This window comes from Genypterus blacodes, unplaced genomic scaffold (genome assembly GCF_046128005.1).
Source record: "Genypterus blacodes isolate CSIRO-AG114 ecotype Tasmania unplaced genomic scaffold, CSIRO-AGI_Gbla_v1 ptg000028l_1, whole genome shotgun sequence".
Classification (NCBI taxonomy): domain Eukaryota; kingdom Metazoa; phylum Chordata; class Actinopteri; order Ophidiiformes; family Ophidiidae; genus Genypterus; species Genypterus blacodes.
The window spans coordinates 2,960,886-2,983,048 of record NW_027466841.1 but is presented as its reverse complement, the minus strand read 5'-3'; the positions used below and the strand labels follow the sequence as shown (position 1 = coordinate 2,983,048).

Here is a 22,163-nt window from a genome sequence, read left to right as displayed (position 1 = left end):
AGATACAGAGCGGGAGTTTATCAGATCAGTCATTAGAGCAGAAAATGGGGCTTTGATGTATCATTCGGCTCATCAATAAAAAGGTCTGTGCTCGTCTCTGCCATTCCTCAGAGTTTCACTCTGATTTTGACAATAGCCATTTCCTCTTTGTGATGCCTTTGTCTGCTCCTCACAATGTCCTCATAAATTGGATATTTCGGAGTAGGTTCCATGATGAGCTCTCCTAACTATTGCAGCATATTTCTGCTTCTCTCATTGTGTTAAGGTTAAAGTTTGTTTTGGCACAGATCCATTAAAATGCCACCAACACATATTCAGAGGAAATGAAAGAAAATTCTAAGAGCATGTGTACAAAGAACTTTGCAGTGACTTTACTTGTTGTAAACCTGGCGTCTACAAAGCTACAGGTTGTTAGGGATACAGATTGAGGGATTGAGAGTAGAACCGCTGCACCTTTGCATTGAGAGAAGTCAGCTGATGTGGTTCAGACTCTCTAAACTCAGACGAAGACCGCTGAGCAAACCCAGAATAGAATGGAGAGATTACGTATCCCGTCCGCTCTGGGATCGCTTTGGATCCCCCAGGAAGAGCAGGAGAATGTGGCTGGGGAGCGGGTAATCCTGGCTGCTATGCTAAGCGTGCTGGGATGAAGCAGTATAAATGGGAGGGATGATGGATGAATGAACATAATTAGGCTCCAATTGAAATGCTTTTATATTAGCATTATTTATATTTATGACTATATTGCTGATTTCCATAAAAGAATCCTCATAAATACAGTTGTTACGTCCCCTTGACCAAGGATTTTCCATAAAGACTCTGTCAGGAAAAAGGATCATTTGATTGACTGCAGTCCCTGGGAACGTTGCTGAGAGTTTGGAAGGAATCACATATACAACATCCTCCCTAAAAGCACAAATGCATTCCAGACAGCACATACAGTCCGCTCTGCTTTAGTGAGCCAGGAATGTCGTCTTTGGAGAGAGATTCCATCTGTCTCCACTCTGAGGTCCATGTATACACTCTTTACACCACATGAGGCCTGGAAACAAATGAGGCACTGATTTATTAGGAAAACCCGTAATTGTATTAGAATCCAGCCTAGTGAAAAACAATTCAAATCTTAGAATCTTTGTCCCTGCAAATGTTCCGGTCAATTCAAGCGTGTTTTGTTGCGCTCAATATCACATCAAATGTCTCAAAGGACACAAAGCAACAGTTCCTGTCCCGTCCTGGTCATGAAGCTCTATGATGGAGATGAGGAAAACTCCCTACAAACCTTAACGTGTAACTGGAAAACAAATGGTGGATCGCTCTTCCAGCAGCCAGATGTGCAGTACGAGCTGTAGTTAGTGGTGCGAGTCACTTGTGATTATGTCCCACAGCTGGGTGTCGACAAACAGCTGAAACACCTTTATATTAAATTACATTACGATCATTTGGCGCATCATTACGCTTTTATCCAAAGTGACTTACATTACATTACCACCTTTCACAGAGGGGGGAGCAATTGAGGGTTCGGTGCCTTGCTCAGGGGCACCTCGGCAGGGGCTCGAACCGGCAACCCTCCGGTTCCCAAGCGGAAGGACTAACCACTGAGCCCCTGCCTCCCTATATATAGGGAGGCAGGGGCTGCCTCCCTATATATAGGGAGGCAGAGGCAGTGGCCATATATATATAGTATATATATAGTATGTACATAACATGCTGCCGTCCAACACAACACCACCAAAGAAACAATCACAAAAGTAAGATTTATTACAGTGAGATTTATTATTGGATGGTACAAAATACTAAACATGTGACAAGGGACATTAGTGTTAAATATAAATGACTTCTGCTGCATGAGAGCATGTTTGGTGTTGCCATGTTGCAGATTTGCTGTTTACTATGACACAAAGAGACAGACGTCCTCCCCCATGTTGCTGCTGAATGATTAATAGTGTGTTTTCCATTAAGTCCACTGTGCAGAGTGGAGAGTCTGAGAGACACTGGGGGACTTTTCAGCCACAAAAGTACAGAAAGTGTCTCCAAATGCCAGCAGGGACATCAGGAATCTGCAGACACAGAGGCTTCTCTGTTAGACCGCGTCTCCTCTGTGATCACATTACAGCCAGCTTAGCTTCACCGAGTCGATGGACAACAGACTAATTGTTGAGTGAATGTCCCTCATGTTATTCTCTCTATTCACAGATATTGTTGAACATGAAGAACTGGCTTAATATTTGATACATGGGGGTGCAGAGGAGGGGGGAGGGGGGCGCGTACGCTGAGGTGTGAGAAAAGAGAACCTGGTCACCAGAGCTGACGGCTCACAGGCACAAGGTCGCCCTATCAGTGCTGGGACAAGCATGGGTCTGTTTGCTATCAGTGCTGTCTCTGCTCTGGAGTGTGTTTGCTCTCCTCTGTCTTTATTCTGCTCCCTTTCCACGCACAATTCCTCTCCCAAAGGAAAAGCTATACAGAGTCAAGGCCTCAGTGTGATCCTCGCTCCGTTTCACTTCTGTGTCCAGGCGGCTCTTCACATTCCACTCCCTCTTCCTCCTACTCATTGTTCATTTTGCCCTGACATGCATTCCCGCTATGCGCAAAGGAAACGGACATCCAGTAACACCAGCGATTCTAGAGAATGACTCCAAGTGAATCATAGGGGAATTTGGTCTAAATCGTCTCCTGTGTCACTTTCTGTTTCTTTATTTCTGGCCTGGACTTTTCAACCTTGCATAGTATCAGATCATCGTTTAGTGTTACAGCAGGATAGATCTAGAACAATAAGGAAACATTGACGTTATCTATTGCTTTAAGAGAAACAGACAAAACCATTAGCTTTTTGTGCAGATGCCGTCCGATTTCTGTATGGTCCCTCTAAAAATCTCAAATCTCACCTCAATAATCCGATGGTGATATAAGGGATGTCACGCATCATGAGTGAAAAACATCAGCTTGTGCTTGAGCTTCTTTACAGCATAAATTGTCACATGTTGAGTCACTTCTTTAAACATGCGAGCAGAGTGCCTGGAAAGCCTTCAAGTGGCCCACAAAGTTCTCAGAGGCCGTTCTGTGCATGACATCCTGCATACATGAGATTGGAAACACCCTCGGGAGATAATGCAACAACTTTGCAGAATCAGCGGAGATCAGGAGATTAAAGCTAACAATTGGCAAGAGGACAACAACAACAAATTGAAAATTCAATTTAGTGTATAATCGGATATGACAGAGTGAATCAAACTCCTGGTGTGAGACTGGAGGCATAGCAGTGCCGGTAATTCATTTGGATGGTGGAGTGCTGCAGCAGCATGACCAGAATCCAAATGCTTGTTTTCTTAACTCAAATACCCTGTTTTCCTCTCTGGAACTCCCTCACTGCGTATCATCTTTTATCCTCTCCCTCTGCTCCCACCTCACACAATGTTCAAATAACCTTTGACCCACTCTGGACTAAAGACGTCTTGCTGAGTGCAGCTGTTCATTCTCAGCAGTCTCACTTGCTGTCGGTGTGCCTGAGGTTACTGTACGTTATCAAGAAAACAGGGGCGACTGGAATCACAGTGAAAACAGATGATCTCAGCGTTTGTATACAGCTACAAATATAATGTGGTTCACCGAACGCTCTTGATGTCCTCCTACAGAAAGCGTCTCAGCCTCCACATTTGTTATTTCTGGCCGGAGCTGTTGCAGCCTCCCACAGCCTGCATGTATCGTCAGCATTTCCTCGTCCGCTCAGGCATCCCTCACCCTCAATCCAGCCTTTTGTCATTATAAGGAGCCATATCCTGCACTCATAAACCTGAAATTAATGATTGCAAGTTGTTTAAAAAAAAAAAAACAGGATGTAAATACGGGTGGTCATGTGGAAACTCCAGAGTTCACATTCACTTCTTCCCGAAAATGAAAGGGCACAAACATGTTCCTGTATCATTTGGTACATATTGTCCCTGAATGTTCTTAGAACTGAAAATAAAGACTCATATCATTTAGTTAAATATCAACTCAGCTCAGCAAGTCCAAGTTTCAGATTTGATTTAAGTACTTTTGAGTGGATTGTTTAAGTATGTGTGTAAATCTAACCAACAAGTATATCAAACTATGTGTGTTACTGTTTTAATAAGCTGTATTGTAGTTTAAACTGTAAATAAACCACAAATGATTAATTATCAAAAGTATTTTCAACTTAATGTGCAATACTTGTTTCAGTTCCAGCGAATTATCTCTTTCTCTTTCTCTTTCTCTCTCTCTCTCTCTCTCTCTCTCTCTCTCTCTCTCTCTCTCTCTCTCTCTCTCTCTCTCTCTCTCTCTCTCTCTCTCTCTCTCTCTCTCTCTATATCTCTCTCTCAGGTCTTCATCATCGCTGTACTACAGTAGAGGTCTTCGCAGCACCAGGCGCGCCTCAGAGCAGAGCTGGATTGTAAATTATTTATTGGATTATTTACGGACAAACGACAGAAACAACAACAAAGGCAACTAATCCAATGAGAGAAGTCCTCAAATGAGTGACAGCACATCATTTGTCCGACTGGTCGTGGGGTTCTTCCTCAGTGTGACAGGTTGGCTGTTTTCCTTACTTAACGTTTGTTTTACCAATTCCACAAGTCGCATTCCTCCAACAATGCTTTTCAACAACTACGTTTGCGTTTGTGTACGCCGTTATATTTTGATGAATGAAATTCAGACCATGCAGTGAATCTCAGAAATACAAGATTTAACTCTGATATAGAAATGAATTTATTATTTATATAAAATTATTTTAGCGAAGAACGTTAGGATTCTTTATCAAAATCTGCACTGAAATAGCGACAAGCTGAATCAAAAGCTGTCATTCAAATGCCAAAGGTGCAGAAATTGGTTTTAACCACAGGGGGGCGACGCCAGAAAAAACATGTCAGATCAGTCAAAGTTAATCTGTGTTTGGTAAAATCAGGCACATTAAAGACTGTAATTAATTAGAATCAAGTGATTCTAATTAAGCGTTCTTATTCTAGTTTAACGATGGTGTTATTGCGCAACTACTAGCAGGCTGTGTTACATTCTTTTGAGTCTCCCACTGAGATGAATAGGCTGGAAGTCCCCAGAGAGAGAGAGGAGAGAGAGAGAGAGAGAGAGAGAGAGAGAGAGAGAGAGAGAGAGAGAGAGAGACAGAGAGAGAGAGAGAGAGAGAGAGAGAGAGAGAGAGAGAGAGAGCCATCAACAAAACTATCACTTTGAACTTTGAATTAATGTTCATTGATTTAAATGCCTTAATGATGACGTTTAACGTGATTTTAGCCCCTGGCCTAAAACATTAGGGCTCTGTACACTGCAGATAAGAAAGTCTGTGTCCCCTCAGTGGCTGTACGATAGTGGTGATACTACAGAGTGATGAGGGATTAAATTAAATGAAAGTCATTCACCACTTAACATCTAAACAGATCAGTATGTGAATTACAGAGGATTTCTTTCATCGATCTGAGCTAAACCAAGCTAAAACATCACATGATCACTTTGTTGGCAACAACTACATCTCCCATGAGCCTTTGACAAAGCTTTACTGTGAACGCCTCACGGGAGGTGTACTTACTGAACATATCCTCTCTTTGCATCAGTGTCAAAAGGCAAATGTGAGATGTGTGTTTTTCTTGCGGCAAGATTAAGAATATGACAAATGAATGTGCACTCCCATGTCCTGTAGGTCTACATGTCATTGTCGCCTGTCCTATTGAGTTGGACCCCCCCAGTGTTGTGGTGAAATATGGAGACCCCGTTTTCGTGAACTGCAGCACAACATCCAGCCAATTTTTCGACGGAATGGGCTGGGAGGCTTCATCTGGGGGCACAGGGCTGATGCTGGTCAAGCATGTAATCTGGGAGGTGGATAGTCTCCAACAATGGGAAGTCTCTCCCCAATGCTACCTGAACAGGCAATACCCAGATCAAGCGGACTTCAGTCAGTGCCATAAAAGACTACCACTTGTTATTTATAGTAAGTCTTGCTTTTTCTATGTTGTTTGAGATGCAGGATGGTTCCACACCTATGTATGTACAATAATCTCTGCTCTGTGTCTAGAATTCCCAGAAAATGTCACTATTGTATCCAGCGCCGACCCCACTGGGCTGATGAGGGAAGGGGAGCAATATACCGTCACATGCGTCATCCACGATATAGCACCGATCGCAAGCCTCACTCTGAGGTTGTACAAGGGAAATGACATCATTCCCATGCTGACTGCTGACAAGGGTATCAAGGAACCTTTGACTCATAGATCTACGTATACCTTTAAACCATCAAGACTCGACAACGGCCTTCAGTTCAGATGTGAAGCTGAAATGAACCTGGGACCAAAAGGAAATCATTCATTCTTTTCATCATATTATCCTGTCACAGTTAACTGTAAGTAAGACATTTTGCTGGCGACAAAGTTCACGTGTGACTTGATACGAGAGCACACACACACACACACACACACACACACACACACACACACACACACATACATACAGCTGTAACAAGACTCAAAAAGCACCTTGATTGTCACAGTTAAATCTGGAAAGCACCAATATGTCAGGCGGTTCTTTTGCCACATCAGTTGTGTCATAGCTGCTTTTCATTAGTTTCAGTTTGAGTTAAGACTGCAAATGGATTTAATTCTTTCTCTTCCCCCCACCCCCCCATAGTTGGGCCCGATATCAAATGTTCCGCGTTGGACTTGCTGGAAGGGGAGACTTTGGAGGCGCAATGCAATGTAACCGGAAACCCCTTCCCCATATTCAGCTGGTGGAAAGCTGGTCAGCCTGTAAACGCTACGGTTCCTCTGAGAAGGGAAGATACAGGGCTGTACACCATTAAAGCTGAAGGCTCCGTCTCTGTCAACCGAGATCTCAACGTCATCGTGTTGTGTGAGTATCTTTGCATGCAGTCGTTAGCCCAAGTCGGAGATGCAGGAAGCATTCATATTTGGACTGTAGGTTACCAAGCAACCCTCAGTTTATTCCATCATTTGTTAATGTTTAAAATTTTTATTATTGTTATTTTTGTGGTCTATCTCCCCCAGTCCTATTTTGAGATACAGAGCTTTAATGCTTTCATGATCGAGCGGAATTCCTGCAACTTGACCCCACAGGAACATCAAGCATCCTTCACTGATTTATGTTTATGTGCAAAACTCATTTAGCACCAAAATGCAAGAGATAACCTTTTAATTAAGATGTCACAATTTCCCTTTGTACTATGCTTATGTCAAAGAACAGTGTAAGAGTTTGTTTGGGTCTCTCTTTCAATTGTTTTTATTTATTTCACATTTTATAAGAGGGAAAATGTGCTGAACATGCCAAATCTAATTGATCTAATGACAAAATATGAATTGGAAGTTGATTATTTCATTGAGTCTTGTTTTAATGGCTTCAGATGGACCAGAGCTGAACTGCCCGAGCAATTACACCGCAGTGGAACATGCTCCTCACAACTTCACCTGCACTGTTCAGGGCTTTCCTCAACCCAAGATGACCTGGTACAAAGATGGAGAAGTGGAGGCAGGACCTCCAGTGAACCTAAAAAGAAGTGACGCAGGGCAGTACTTGATCTCTGCCACAACCAATAACATTACTGTCCTTCAGGTCGTGGACATCACCGTCTTATGTGAGTGGCTCTGACAAAAACTGCAAATATTTAATGGTAGCATAAATGATCCCTAAATGTTACTTAGTGCAACTTCTTTTGGTCTGACTCCTATGTCGTCTCTAGATCCACCAACTGAGATAGTGGAGCTTGAAGACACTGAAGTGGAGGCTGGTTCTCCCTTGGGGCTGAAGTGCTCCTCCACGGGCAACCCAAGGCCGAAGTATAGGTGGAGTTATTACAGGACAGCTAACATGAGTGAGGAAAGCGAGGATGGAGTGTCCGTCCTACATATCGACAGCGCCAAAGCGGAAAACATGGGCGTATACACGTGCTACGCCTGGAACGAGAGAGGAAACGTGTATAAAACAGTTGCAGTCACAGTGACAGGTAACGTCAAAATATATCATATCTACTAGTATCGTGTAATCAGAAGGCAAATGAGTATTTAAATACAAGGAATTTGGCTTGGTTGCAGGAAATCCTTGAGTAAATGTTAGAATAAGTTATTGGTAGCCGGCTTATTACATTATTTTGTCTAATTAAGTGTCCACAATGCAGTGGAATGTCATGAGCAATATGATGCCGCTATGATGATTACCTGACTCATTTTAGTTTGGAAATGTATTCATTTTACGAAATGTGAGATTATTTGTCAGATGTGTTATTGCTCACAAATCAAGCAGCATATGCTCTTATGAAGTCACAGTCCCTGTCATTTCAAAGCTGTTTTAAAGGAACTGGAAATGAATAAATTCCCCTAATTTGGGGGGAAATGTTAAGGCACGAATTAGAACATTATGTAATAATTAAAGACTTGTGACTTGCTTAGTTTGATTATAGAATGTTGACAAGACTTGAGTTTCTTTGTGTTTTGTGAAACAACGACTTTAATCCAGTTTATGAATTAAGGTTAAATTCATTACACAGTTTACACAACTTGCAACTAATTCTATGAGTTCATATGTAGTTACATTTATAGTGTGTGTGTGTGTGTGTGTGTGTGTGTGTGTGTGTGTGTGTGTGTGTGTGTGTGTGTGCGTGCGTGTGTGTGCGTGCGTGCGTGTGTGTGTGTGTGTGTGTGTGCGTGTGTGTGTGTGTGTGTGTGTGTGTTGTGGGGGGAGGGCCGTTTCCTCCGGTGGTCAGTAGCCGTAGCTTAGCTTAGCTCTCCCCCCACACAGTGAACAAGTTTCCGCCGCTGTTCTTCCATGAAGCAGGAGGGTAAAGAGCAGGAAGCACAGCGGCACTCAGAGTGACTCAGGTCCGCCACGGCTGCTCAGAAAGGCCCCGACACTTCACTCCAAATGGAGGATAGAAACTCTTTTCGTCTACTTTCTCTCCTTTCCACATTGGAGTTGTTGTTGCTTTCTAACGGGACAGGCTCGAGTAAGTCAGCTGCAGCTTTCTGACGCGTTTCTTGCATGTTTGAGGCGAACTAACGGGAATATTTAAGGTTAAGAGGATAAAATGGCATATGTAATCTATTTATGTGTCCTGCTGAGAGACGAGGAAGTCAACACAAGGAACAACACTAGAAGGGAGGCTGGAAAGAGTATGGAATGTATGAGGCGTGATGTTGTCATATATGTCAAATTTGATCTTGAATGGAAAACCAGAAATAATAGTTAGATTGTGAAGGCTAATGGCGAATGTATGATGTTATATGTTGTTTTATCTGTGTGTTGTAAAGTATTTCCGATCATAAGGGAGCTCTGCGACCAGGATTGCCGCCAATCATTGTTTTCACTGTCGAGTAATCAACCGATTAGTCGTTAAGTGTCTTAGTGAAGATTGTCGAGAAGTACTGTAGTTGTTCTCCAGTCGAGATGTAAATTGATTGATCTAGTTTTGTGCTTTTGCAACATTTCTGACACTATTTAACGCTTTGAGGTCATCTAGGCTTCTATGGGAAATATTTGACACTGTTTATGTTATATATACACTGAGCACCATAACAATAACACTTACGATTATTCTTTTGACAGACTTATCCCAGCTTGTCTTAGTATTATAGTTTCTATGATGGATCACTAACAAAAGAAAGTTGAGTCTAAGGGACCTCATCTAGATATGGATCCTGGAAAACTGAACGCAAAGACTAGCAATCAACAAGTGCAGACTTTGAAGGGAGGGGTATCCTTCCTGACCCTTTTCCTGTTGCCTCTTGAGTCAGAGCTTTTCTTCTACAGACACGTGACTTTTCAATTGTGTTTCATATCACTGGACAAGGAAATGTTGCGATAAGATGATAGATGTGTATGGAAAGGCTGGACCAACATTCCTCCGCTTTACATTCCACAGGTGCCAACTTTGAATGCCCCATCGAAATCACTCCACACACTATGGTGGTACCATATGATGAAGCTCTAGACCTTGCAACCTGCTTGCCTTCGCCCACTGCATCCCCCAATGTCAAGGAAATTATCTGGAAGATTGGTGGAACAGTCATCCATAACACCAGTCTGTTTGTTGACAACAAGGTCCTAGACTGGGATGCAGAGCCTGTCTGTATTGCCACGTTTGAAGGACTTTCAACATGCACTAGAGCTCTTGACTTCACAATGTACAGTATGTACTATAAACTTATATTATACTGTCTTCAAGTCTGAAAATATTTCTTAACTTTTGTGATTATTAATGTTTGTTTTAACTCGCATAAAACTGCCTTTCCAGAAATGGCCGACAGTGTTTCCATCCATTCTGTGGATGATAGTGGCCCGGTGGATGAAAGGACGCAGTACCAGCTGCAGTGCAACATTACCAACATTGCTCCTGTAGAACGCCTCACTGTGTTGTGGTACCAGGGCAATGAAACCATGAAGATCAATGGTGGGCAACATTTCTTTACACAAAGTCTCCCTTTTTCTGTGATTAGGCCAGGAAAATCTGTCACCGCTAACATTTCCAGTAAAAACAAAAAAACATCACTACAGATACTGTTTTTACCTGCAGTACAGTATATACTTGGTGGTGATATACTTTCTTTGTCTAACGACTCAAGCATTGTGTTAAAATGTTTAGTAATCAGTGAACAGTCATAATTGGCTGCACCGGTTGTTTATAAACAAATGTGGCTAAATTTTTCAGCCTTCAGGCTTCAAATCTTCAGGCTTCTTTCAACATTTCCACATATTACATGGTTTTTCAGATGGCACCTAAATGCTTCCCATTTAAAAGGTTTTGCAGGCATTCGCTATTAAAGTACATTCACATTTCCTTCAGGCCCGTCATATTTTAAGGCCCTTGTAACTCTTTCATTCATTCAGATACAGGTAAACCATTAAAGCATTTTTCAGGCCTTCGGGCTTCAATCTTTCAGGCACTTGTTCAGCATTTCAAATCTGTTATGTTTTTTCAGATAGCGCAACTATAAAACCCAAGGTTTTCAGCCATTCCCTATTAAAATACATTAAAAATCCTAACTTCTGTTGATGTTGAATTATGAGTGTGTTCTCTCTCTCAGTGTTATCTACTGATTTTCTGATTCAAACTCTCCAAAAGTTGTCCTCCACTTAAATCAGACATAACGCAGCACAATGTGAAATGCTTAAATTGACTTGAACTTTATTTTCTTCCCCCTGCTAAAATGTTTATTTGATGTCCAGGCACTCTGCAGGTGACTGGGTGTCTGCCTCACCTTAACGGCTGTGGCAGCAAAATGAAGATACCGGTCAATGTGTCGTCCACCATCAACATTACTGTGGACAGAAGGCACAACGGAGAAGAGTTCAGGTGTGAGGCTCGTTTGGACCTTGGACCCGAGGGACCACGGCTGCCTCCGACCATGAACTCCAGTACTGTCAACATCTATGTCTATTGTGAGAATGGATTCTTCATTCCTTTTCATAAACCTTATATGTAAAATGAGCAATACTTACTGTTGGAATGCAGGATAATTTGCTTAAAGTCGGTTGCTGCGGAACAGAGAGCAGCAAAAGTTCAGTTCATGTGTGTATTTGAATACACAGTATCACAGTAATATGACAGTATTTTAGTGATCTGTGTGTTAGTCCGATTCATTTTCCTTAAAGGCAGTTTACATTGCAACATTGCAGTTTATCCCCAAAACTGCAATGTAGGCTTTGATAAAAAAGGATTATTTTTAGAGATAAAAGCGTTTGATGTTTCAACATGCGAGAGGGAGCTGGCTTGAATGTCAACATGCTTGTGTGAGACATCACTAGAATGAGTCTTGTCTCTCCCCAGAAGATATGTGAAGCCGTTACAAAATAAATGCGTAAATGTGTAATGGGTCATAGTCCCTTTGAAGAGATCTCATACCACTCTGCCCACCTCTTTGTCTCAACAGATAAGCCCATCATTAATGCCGAGAAGCTTCCGAAGAGAATCCCACTGTTCAGAGGTTATGATGTAGACCTTGTTTGTGAGGCTGAGGGTCACCCACCACCAAGTATCCACTGGCTGTTCAACTCAGAAAGAATGTCCCATGAGTCTGGAGGCAGCATCACCGCAAATAAAGAAGGAATCTACACCTGCAATGCCACTAATGAAGCCGGCGTCAGCCTCCATGAAGTGGAGGTGATTTTAAACGGTAACTATACTTTCATTCAAATCTGCATTTTATCATTTCAAGAAGAAGAATTTGAACTTCTGGCAAAAAGAAAATTCTTTCAAAAAAGTGCTTTAATAGGGGAAATGGATCTGTAGCATCGCATTTTGCTCCCCTATATAAAAATATTCACAGGTTACTTTTGCATTAATTTCACCAGTGTGAATTTAAAGTAAGATAAAGTAGATGCGGTATTGCAGTCGATGCAAAAAGCCAGCAGAGCAAGATAGACTTATCGTGGGACTCCATCCTGCCGTCTGTATTTCTTTCAAAATGGACAAACATCATCATCATTCAAACACAGAACTGGAAACTTAAAGGACAGGGCATGGCAAAGCGCCAGCAAAATGCCCAGGTAAGTTTCGTTGTGAATGTTCAGCTACTATTTATACAGTGACTTACTTTGTTCTGTGTTGGCGGTATTATCAAAAGTACTCGCATGCTCTCATATTACTGATGCTGAAACATTTGGCCTCCTTTTACTGTATGTCTAAATATAGATTAGATTTGAAACTTGACTTATTTAATTTTTGCATCTCCATCTAGATAGTTTAGTGGAAACTGAGTATTTTGTGAATGAAATGCTGGAAATTTGAAGGAAATGCTGCGATTTACTTGAATTAGGTCATGAGAACGTTTAGCAGAATTAATAGATTGCCTGTTTGCTTGCTTTTACAGAGGACTACCTGCCCCTCATAGCTGGATTTGTGGCAGTAACAGTAGTGATCATCTCAGTCATCTTCGTCTTCATCTACTCAATCTACTACAAAAACACCAAGATGCGCCGTTACAGTCTAAAAAACCCCAAACTCAAAACCCTGAATGGAAACGTAGCACACAATGGCTTGGATTATCAGTTCCCTATGAGTAAACTGCCTTAGCAGCACATCTGCTGATAGCTGACCAATCTGAACCAGGATCTTTGACCCCAGAGACTACAGTGGTTACAGGGCTGAGTATCACTCTGGCAGCCGTTTGACACTGGAACCTTTGGAAATATCTCTCAGTCCTCCCAAACATTATGGACTCTGTTACCCTCACAGCTAATATCCCACATATAATCAGTGTTTGTTTTATTTTTTACATTTTGTTTAACCTAATTATGAAGTCAAATGCCATATTTGCTACTGGACTGTAATTGTTTTCACTGGATGGAAAGAAGAGAAGGAGCAAGGTCTCAAAATTTGTGAGACTTTGTGTGAGAGAGTGTGAGACTTTTTTTCACGAGCACTAAATGGAGCACAAAGGGAATCTAATGTGATTATAACCCTTTGTTTTTGTTTTTTTGGTTTCATGACTGCATCCTGGAGTTTTGAGGGTTTTTTCTGCCCCCTCAATCTCAACACACAAACTCAGATCTGTGAAAAATTATTTTTTACAAAGCAAACATGTTTTTAGTACGCGGTTCCAGGTGATACTAGGAGAGTGTTGATGTGGTTTTTACAGAACCACACCGAAAGGAGGTGCAGTGTTTCTCTGTTGCTCCATTGCTTCCTGAAAGAGTGACTTTGAAAGAGCAGGCCAGCTGTGCCCCATTTATGGACACTGAGCGTGTGCATACCAAGTCCACTGAGCCCGCGGTCCCTTCACATTTCTTCATAAGCTTAGCCACTGTGCACTTCCTTTTGGGTCTGTGGCTCAGAGTCTGTTCCCGGCCCCTTTGTTGTGCCATACTGTGTCAGACTCTGAGCTTAAAAGGATGAATTGTCATGAATTGTCAACGCTTCTGTTTGTATGAATGGCTCCAGGCATTATCGCAAGTGTTGATTGGAGTTGAACATTCAAAGCGATGTTTTATTACCTGATATTTATTTATTGGAAACAGCAACGATGTATCAGTCTAGCGTGCAAAACGGACTACATAACGAGAAGCGAGGCAATAAGCTGTTAAGATTTTAAAAGATGCCTGTACCTTGATGTTTGATGAGGTAAAAAACTGCAATGATGGGACAGATGGTTGTATTTTTGTCCTTCCCCAAAAAGATGACTGCTCTGTGGGGAACCATTTTATGTACTTGTGAATACTGCTGTACATTTTTTGTGATAAACATTATTTTATTATCAAAATCTGGGCTTTTTGGTGATAATTCATTAAGGGGTGATGAGGATACGAACACTACATGTTTGTTGCTGTTGTGGTTTAGTTCGCTCTTAATTAAATAATACAATTAGGAGTCATCTCAGGTCACAAGCAGCTGAAGATCAAGTAGTGAAGCTGAATAAATCTTGTATTTTCTTTTCACCACCGATGCCTGATGTACCTTTATGTCAAATTAACCAACATTTAACCACAGAGAGTGTGAAGAGGCGCATCAGTCGGTCCCCACGGGGTCAGATATCTTTAGAGCCCCCCACCTACCAACACAGGCTTCCATCTTTTAAGGAGAAACTTGAGTAAGAATGAAGGAAATAACAAACGCATAATGTCTGACGGGTGATTGTGCTCCGCGTGCATGCTAAAAAGTATCTGAAAGTTAAATGAAAAGTAACATTTTGTAACTCTTACTGCCCCCACAAACGGTAGTAACAAGTTTTGCAAGCGGAGAGGCAGTGACATCATGGTGCATTCAACTGCTGTTGGAGATAACGCGTTTCAAGAAACGCATCGATAAAGTGGTATCTTTGACACGGCAAGTGGATGTTTTCTGATACCCGTGCGGCCAAAATGTGACGCTGACAGCATGAACACTATATTTACATCAGAGTTTGAAGGCTGGGTCATCTTCTGGTTCAATGCTTGAACTTTAACGTTGTAGACCATACAGCGGAAATGTACGAGGATTTGTGAACGCAGCACGGCTAAAGTCTAACCTAAGAGATAGCGAGGCATTCTGGTGCGTCTACAGCATTGGAGCAAAGGACGTCAAACAGGAAACGACCACACCGGACCGCTGCCTTTACAAAGTTCATATATTTAGTCTATCGTCTTATAACACTAAGAAGCTGTGGGGAAATGACGTGGTTGTTGATGATCTGTGGATTGATGGCTTGCATAGGTAAATTACCTGTCGTGTGCATTTCTAACAAGATCGACTTTAACTGGAACACTTATCACCAAATCTAGAATTTGTTTTTCAGTACCACACAGCGTTCACTGAAATTGTATCACACTGAAAGGGAAAGCGGTTTGGACAACGCCCATTTTGTTTGGCTGTCCCGACTGAAGTGAAATTGAAGGATTTGTTTTGTTTGTTGTTTCACTTAATACCTTCAGTGTTCCGGGTTTACCTGTTGCAAGCTTTCTTACATAGTTACAGAAATGAGTCTTATCATCAGCCAGCCGAGCAACTAATTTAGTGTTTCTAACTTTTACTAAACTAATCACACCCATGTTGGACCAAGGAGGACCAACACACAGACACAACGAAGGTTATGTCTTTGTTTAACGACATCACCCGATTCGTTCAGTGAATTGTGGAACATCTTCTATTTATTAATTGAAACAGTTTAGCCACACCCCCTACAAAACAAGTCTACACACAAGGTTTAACCTCAAACTGAATTTTAACAAACATTTACAGTAGTCATATTATATATAGTAGGCATACATAATGTCTAATGTATATCATTCCTATATTCCCTGCACGATAACTGCATGGAAGCTGTTTTGCTCATTTTGGATAAAACACAGGCAAGATAACAAAACACTCTCACAATCCAACAGTGGGTCACTTCAAAAAGTCAAGACAGTAAGAAACAGTTTTGTGAAGCTTTGCATTTGAGGCTGTAATCTTGTTGTCTTCCTGTAGGTCAGCCTGTGAGTGCCTCATGTCCTGTTCAGCTGAGTCCCCCTAGTGTTGTGGTGAAGCATGGGGACCCTGTCTCAATCAACTGCAGCACCTCAGTCGAAAGACCAGAGGGGATGGGCTGGGAGTCTGCATATGGAGGCACAGGACTGGTGCAAGGGGCTGTGTTTTTGGAGTGGAAAGTAGAGTCCCTACGAGACTGGGTGATAGAACCAAAATGCTTCATCAATGTTGGTGATGATGATGAATACCAGTGTTATGAAAAAGCATCCGTCACCGTTTACAGTAAGTATGTTTCCAGTTCGGCACTTGTAGGCTCTCATCATTCAGGACTGACAATTGAAGTTAAGAGGTTGAAGTTACTTTTGTGGATTTCTCCTCTGTGCACATGAAATGTCTCACTCAAAAGCTTAAAAACTTCAAATGTGCATAGGTTTTGATGTGTTGTGAGTCATCTGTGAATTGAATTTGTGGTAAATAATGATAACACAGTTCAAATCTTACCTGTCACTTTCTCTTATTTATTCCCCAAAGTCTGATTTTCCTGTAACATGCGAGAAGAACAGTGACATTATTTCCAATGCAAATGCAGCACTAGAAATCAGATTTGAATGAAATATGATCCTTTTTCTTCAAATATCTTTACTTTTTCACATTCACAATTCACATTTGCGGTGTAATTACTGTCAGGAATATATTCAACTTTTTTTTTTCCACTTACAGAACTGCCTGACAGTGTGTCCGTCTCTCAGACAGGGAAGCAGGGCCCCGTCTTGGAGGGCCAGTCCTACGAATTTAAGTGTGACATTGTGGGTGTTGCACCAGTCAGTAACGTCTCTTTGATTTTGTATAGAGGCAATAAGATTGTTACCACTAACCAAATTGAAGGAGACGTTAAATCACCAGAAAATGTGACAAATCACATCACAATGGTTGCCCGTCGAGAGGATAACGGCGCTCACATCACATGTGCAGCAAAACTGAACCTCGGGCCATTTGGACCAGATCTTCTCATCAACTCATCAGACTCCCATGAACTTGTTGTATTGTGTGAGTTTTAATATTGTGTTAACATTACCATCAGAGTACTCAGGCTTGTTTTTAATGCTCCCTGTTTTTTTTGTATTTGTATATGTATATACTCAGATCCACCAGCCTTCAATAAGCCTGGAACAGAGACGGTGGATACTTCATCTGATGATGAAGTCGTGTTAAACTGCGCCGCTGTGGCAAACCCCCTGCCTACATACAGCTGGCAGGGGCCAAATCCCACATCGGTGAAGATGGGGAATGAAGCCACCGTGACCTCCCGCTTGCTGATTCCAGGTGTCTACAACTGCACAGCATCTAATGCTCATGGCTCCAAAACCAAGCAGTTCTTTATCACTCAAAATCGAGGTAAGACATTGTCTCTGAAGCGGTTTCTCAGCTGTGTTGTTCACTCAGTGTTATTAATCACGTTATTCTTCATGCTGTTGTTCTTCATCAGGTGGTCGACCTGGAACCACTGCTGGAATTTTAGTGGCTGTGTTCTTTACATTGATTTTAATTTTGGCATGTGCAGTTTTTCACAAACAGAGAAACTCATCTGTTGCATAACCAGACGGTCTTGACGCACGAGGTGAGAGAGACAATGTAACAAAAGTTCTCCTCTCCCACAGGAACGACAGGAAGTCGAACCACATTTGCAGTGATACTTGGAGTGCCATTGCTTGTGGGAGTCCTGATCTTCATTGGTTATTGTGTTTTTGGAACCAAGGATGGCACGTTGTCATGCAGCAAAGGCGGCTACGTTAGCGGACAACCCACCTCATCAGGACCTGTATGAAACTATTTTAATTACATGCTTTTGCATGGCTTTTAAATGAACATTTGCTTCTTATGGCTCTTGTGCTGTGATGAAATGTTAGGACTTGCTGATTTTTGACCACAGTACCTTTTTAAGAATGCACTACACATGAATGATCTAACAACAATAACGTTTATTACAAGGTAAATTGGGGATCGGTGGATAAACTGCATTAACAAATATTAACAAATTGTGTGTTTCTTTCTTTGTCAATCAGTGTATTTACACACAGGACACACATTGACTAACACAGAGCATCAAACACTCAGGAGACTCTCTTCTTCTCTCATCCACTCAGGCATGATCTGTTTGACACATAATAATACAGCTCCAAGGGCTATGGGCTCGAATGGTACGCTTTTATTCTTTCTTTTTTTCATTTTTGGTACTTTATTATCTCAGCATACATTTTGTTTGTTTCATGTGAAATAATTTACAGTGTGATTTTTTTTTTTTTTTTTTTGCTCTTTTGTTCCTTTTCCCTGTATAATTTGCACTGGTGGCCATACTTTTACTGTAAGTTGATGTTAATGTGACGATGTGCCTAAGCATTCATGTTAGACATAAAGTCCTGTATGTGTACTGTAACGGTGTTTGCAAAAGGCTTTTTTTTGTTGATTTGCATTTTTGTAAGATAACGAAATGTTTTTAATGAATTCCATCGAAAATGTTTGAACTGAATTACAATGTATTGTAAGTGCAGCATTTTAAAGGTCGTTCAATCAAGCCAACATTTCTGTCAATAGCATTGTAGGGCTGAATACTGATTGAGGCAAAGTCAAACTTGTCTTTTACTATGTTTGCCTGCCACTTTTTGTCAACCCCTTGGACATTCTGTCCACCCCCCCCCCCCCACCCCCCACCCCCTCAATCTGGCATACATTATACAGTGCTGAGACTGCCATACTAATTAGTGCTGAACAATGTGAATGTAAAGGAGATCTTTTGTTATCCTGCCTCCAATATAAACCTGCTTTCTTTTTCTAAAATTGTCTGCTTTATGTTCAAAGTGTTCTTTATGTTTCTGTCTTTCCCAGTGAAGGTCCTGGCAGCCAACACTGTTTGTGTATGGTATGCTCTGACAGTTGCTATAACAACCTGGCAGACTGGACATTGCTCAAATTATCAGGGAGGAAAGTTTTATTATACACACAAGGGCTGAATTTATTTCTACAACTAACTTTGTGAGTGTGGCAATTTGAAAGTGAAGTCTGCACAGCTGTGCATTCCATAAATACACATCTGATTACTGGCTCATTGTCACAACGGTTGTGGTCAGATATGCTGTGTAGCATTCTGGTCACAGTGTGAGTCTCACAAGCTACAAGCTGCAGAAAACCAACAGTGTTTGGCTGCTGGGACTTCACAAAGTGTGAAACCTTGGGACAACAACCACAAGCAAACCAAAAGGCACAAGCACACAAGCCTAGGAGCAGGAGTTTGACAGTGGTACAATATGGCACCCGAGGCTTGACTTAACAGAGTAACCACTGAATCGTTAACAGCCTAATGAAATAAGTGTTTTTATGTATTGTTCTTATGTCTTAATCATAACATAATGTGGGGGGAGCTTAGTGTTACTGTTATTTTACTCTGGATGGACTTTTACAATCTGTGGACATTGTAGGGCCTGCAGCTTCCTGTTTAAACTTTGCGACGGGACCTCTTTTCAGAAGCTCACCACCTGTCAAATTTCCCTCTTTCCCCCTTACAACCCTCCACCCCCACCCCCACTGTTAGCTGGGATGGAGGGAGCCCTTTTGTTCCAACATACTTGCAGAGTTGCCAAGCACAGCCAAGTTGGAATTCTCTTTCTCCCGTCTCTCAATCGACGGCTCGCCACGAAAAACATGGGAAACGGCTCTTTAAAATGGATAATGGTGCTTTGCATGTTTTACTCGGGTAAGATGATTCTTTTGTGTATCGTGTTAAGTTTGTCAATGCTGTTTGGAACACATATGTCTCCTTATGGTGATGTAGTGGTAAATGGAGAAGGTGGGCAAAGTGGTGAGCACGGGAACAATACAACCATCCGCGTAGGCAACAAGATGGTCACACGTTTTAATTCCTTTACAAGGCCGGATTCTTGTTGCAGTGATTTAAAATCCATGATGTTTTGCTTTCTATATTTGTGAGGTCTAAACAAACTCTCAATTGTCTCTAAACTACAACAGTGGCCATTATACATTTTGTAAAGTTTATCCTCCATCTCACCCGAACAGGATACTGAATGTCTCTGGTAGTTGTGGGGTCAAAGCTTTGATGTGTGGCCTTAAATTGCTGAATTTATTGATTTGATTGTGGTTATGCAACAAGAGAAAAGGTGGGGTCCCATCCACCACCCGTGGTTTTGACCCAGTCGGTGGTATTTTGCCTTTGTGTATGCCTACAAGTTTAAACTGCACAAGATAACTGTATGCTTAGTCATATAAAGGATAAATAGGCCTATTCAGTACGTAACAGTCATTGACATAATTAGAATTATGTAATATAGCTCTCAACTCATTATAGACACAACACAGATATTACAGGGATATTAGATTTATCTAATCTAGACTTATTCTGGATGAATGAAAGGAGCTTTATGTTTCTGGTGTGTTACAACAGGGTTTACATAACAGGCAGCGACAGTCTTGTGTAAATGTGGAAGCACTGTGAGTGGAGGATGGGAGGATGATCGCTGCTGTATGTTTCAGTGTCAGGTGATGGTTGCTCGCTGCTCCTCAAACCCTCCAGGGTTGTGGTGGCATTTGGGGAGCCAGTTTCGGTCAGCTGTGAGGCCACTCGCCCGGTCCGTGTCCTGGGCTGGGAATCGGTGATCGGAGCGGCTCACACTCAGCAGGATCTGTCCGTCCAGTGGAAGGTAGACAGTCTCATCGATTGGATAGAGGAGCCCATCTGTTACGGGGTGTTTTTTACCGCTCCGAGACAGTGTGAGGAGAAACTCAACATCGTCCTGTACAGTGAGTGACTGCTTGTGTCAATGCTAAATGTACAAATGGATCACCACTGATGAATTTATTTATGTTTGACCCACATGAGCCCTGTGTTATTCATTTAGAAACTCCAGATAGCGTCTCCATTAGTCCTGTGAACCACACTGGCCCCATGGTGGAAGGAAAGGAGTACCAGCTGCTCTGTGAGGTTCAGAATATTGCTCCCGTTCAGTACCTGACCCTGAGGTGGTACAGGAGCCAAACTGAGGTTTATAACCACTCCTTCTCTGAGCTGACACCTTCCTCACCTGTACAAGTCTCCTCTATTCTGCTGATCACTCCAACCAAAGCTGATAATGGAGTGCAGTACAGGTGTGTGGCAGAGCTGGAGCTCGGACCAGAGGGCCCCCAGCCTCCCCCTACTGTGACCTCGGAGCCTCTTAATGCCTCTGTGTACTGTGAGTCATAAATATTCAAGTCATGAAGCCGTTTTACATGATAATAGTTGTTCCGACCTCTGAGTCAGTAGGATACACATGCATGGCTGAGTAATAGTTATATATTTATGTATATTTTGGTCAACACAAGCAAGCCATAATGCAACACCTAATCCCTGTGATCTTTTCTCTAGATCCACCTTCTTTCCTTAGCCCTGAAACAGAAACGCTTGACCTGATAGCAGGTGCTGATATCACCTTAAACTGCACTGCCACAGGAAATCCCACACCTGTTTACAGCTGGCAATCCTCCCATTCCATGCAGGAGAGCATGGAGGATGAAGCCATTCTCACCTCCGCCTCACTGCTCCCTGGGACCTACACGTGCACTGCGTCCAATAAGCTGGACAAGAAGAGCAAGCAGTTCATCATCAAAGCAAAGACCAAAGGTAAGCGGAGTATGAAGTGCAATGTTGCAAATACTTTTGACATGCTGTGTACTAAAGTGGATGTTCTGCTGTTTTTACTTCAGGTGTTTAAACAGGGGATTTTATGACGATATCAGACGACTACAATGGACATACAAGAAGAATTCACCGAATTCACAATTGCTGTTTTGGAGAAAGAAACCACAACACAATTATGACTAAACCAATATTTAAGAGAATTGTATAATCAGAATACCTGAATATACCATACTTTAAGTTTACTTAATGTAATACTTTCATAACTGTCATTTGATTTGTCAGTATTCTAACATGAATGTGATGTAGTGTGGTGGATTAGGATATAGCCACGTGATATCCTGTCTTCAGAAACCTAGTTAAGTTATATTGTATTTTGATAAGACTTAGATTATCAACTACCTTGCAAATGTGTACACTTGATGTAGCAGTAACAACTACATTAAAGAATGTTGTTGGAATATTAATACTGGAAATCAATGCAGCATGTTAAACACATGCAGTCACTGTAAATATGAATGTTTCTTAATTTGCTTGTGTGTATGAATAAAAATGTTATTCTTAGAATTC

At 41.8% G+C, this 22,163-nt stretch overlaps 1 protein-coding gene across 1 annotated transcript; it reads left to right on the top strand.

Moving 5' to 3' along the window:
• Window positions 1–4,332: 4,332 nt before the first annotated feature.
• LOC142993570 (hemicentin-1) lies at window positions 4,333–22,127 on the top strand. Its single transcript, XM_076144353.1, has 22 exons — window positions 4,333–4,547; window positions 5,669–5,959; window positions 6,044–6,367; window positions 6,652–6,873; window positions 7,382–7,612; window positions 7,718–7,981; window positions 9,893–10,159; window positions 10,265–10,420; window positions 11,197–11,409; window positions 11,901–12,143; window positions 12,840–13,041; window positions 13,560–13,572; window positions 14,980–15,157; window positions 15,911–16,192; window positions 16,631–16,957; window positions 17,054–17,305; window positions 17,569–17,729; window positions 19,497–19,620; window positions 20,453–20,719; window positions 20,818–21,150; window positions 21,324–21,578; window positions 21,662–22,127. The coding sequence occupies exons 1-22, from the start codon at window positions 4,490–4,492 to the stop codon at window positions 21,667–21,669; spliced, it is 4,671 nt and encodes a 1,556-aa protein (XP_076000468.1). The 5' UTR covers window positions 4,333–4,489; the 3' UTR covers window positions 21,670–22,127.
• The last annotated feature ends 36 nt before the right edge of the window (window positions 22,128–22,163 follow it).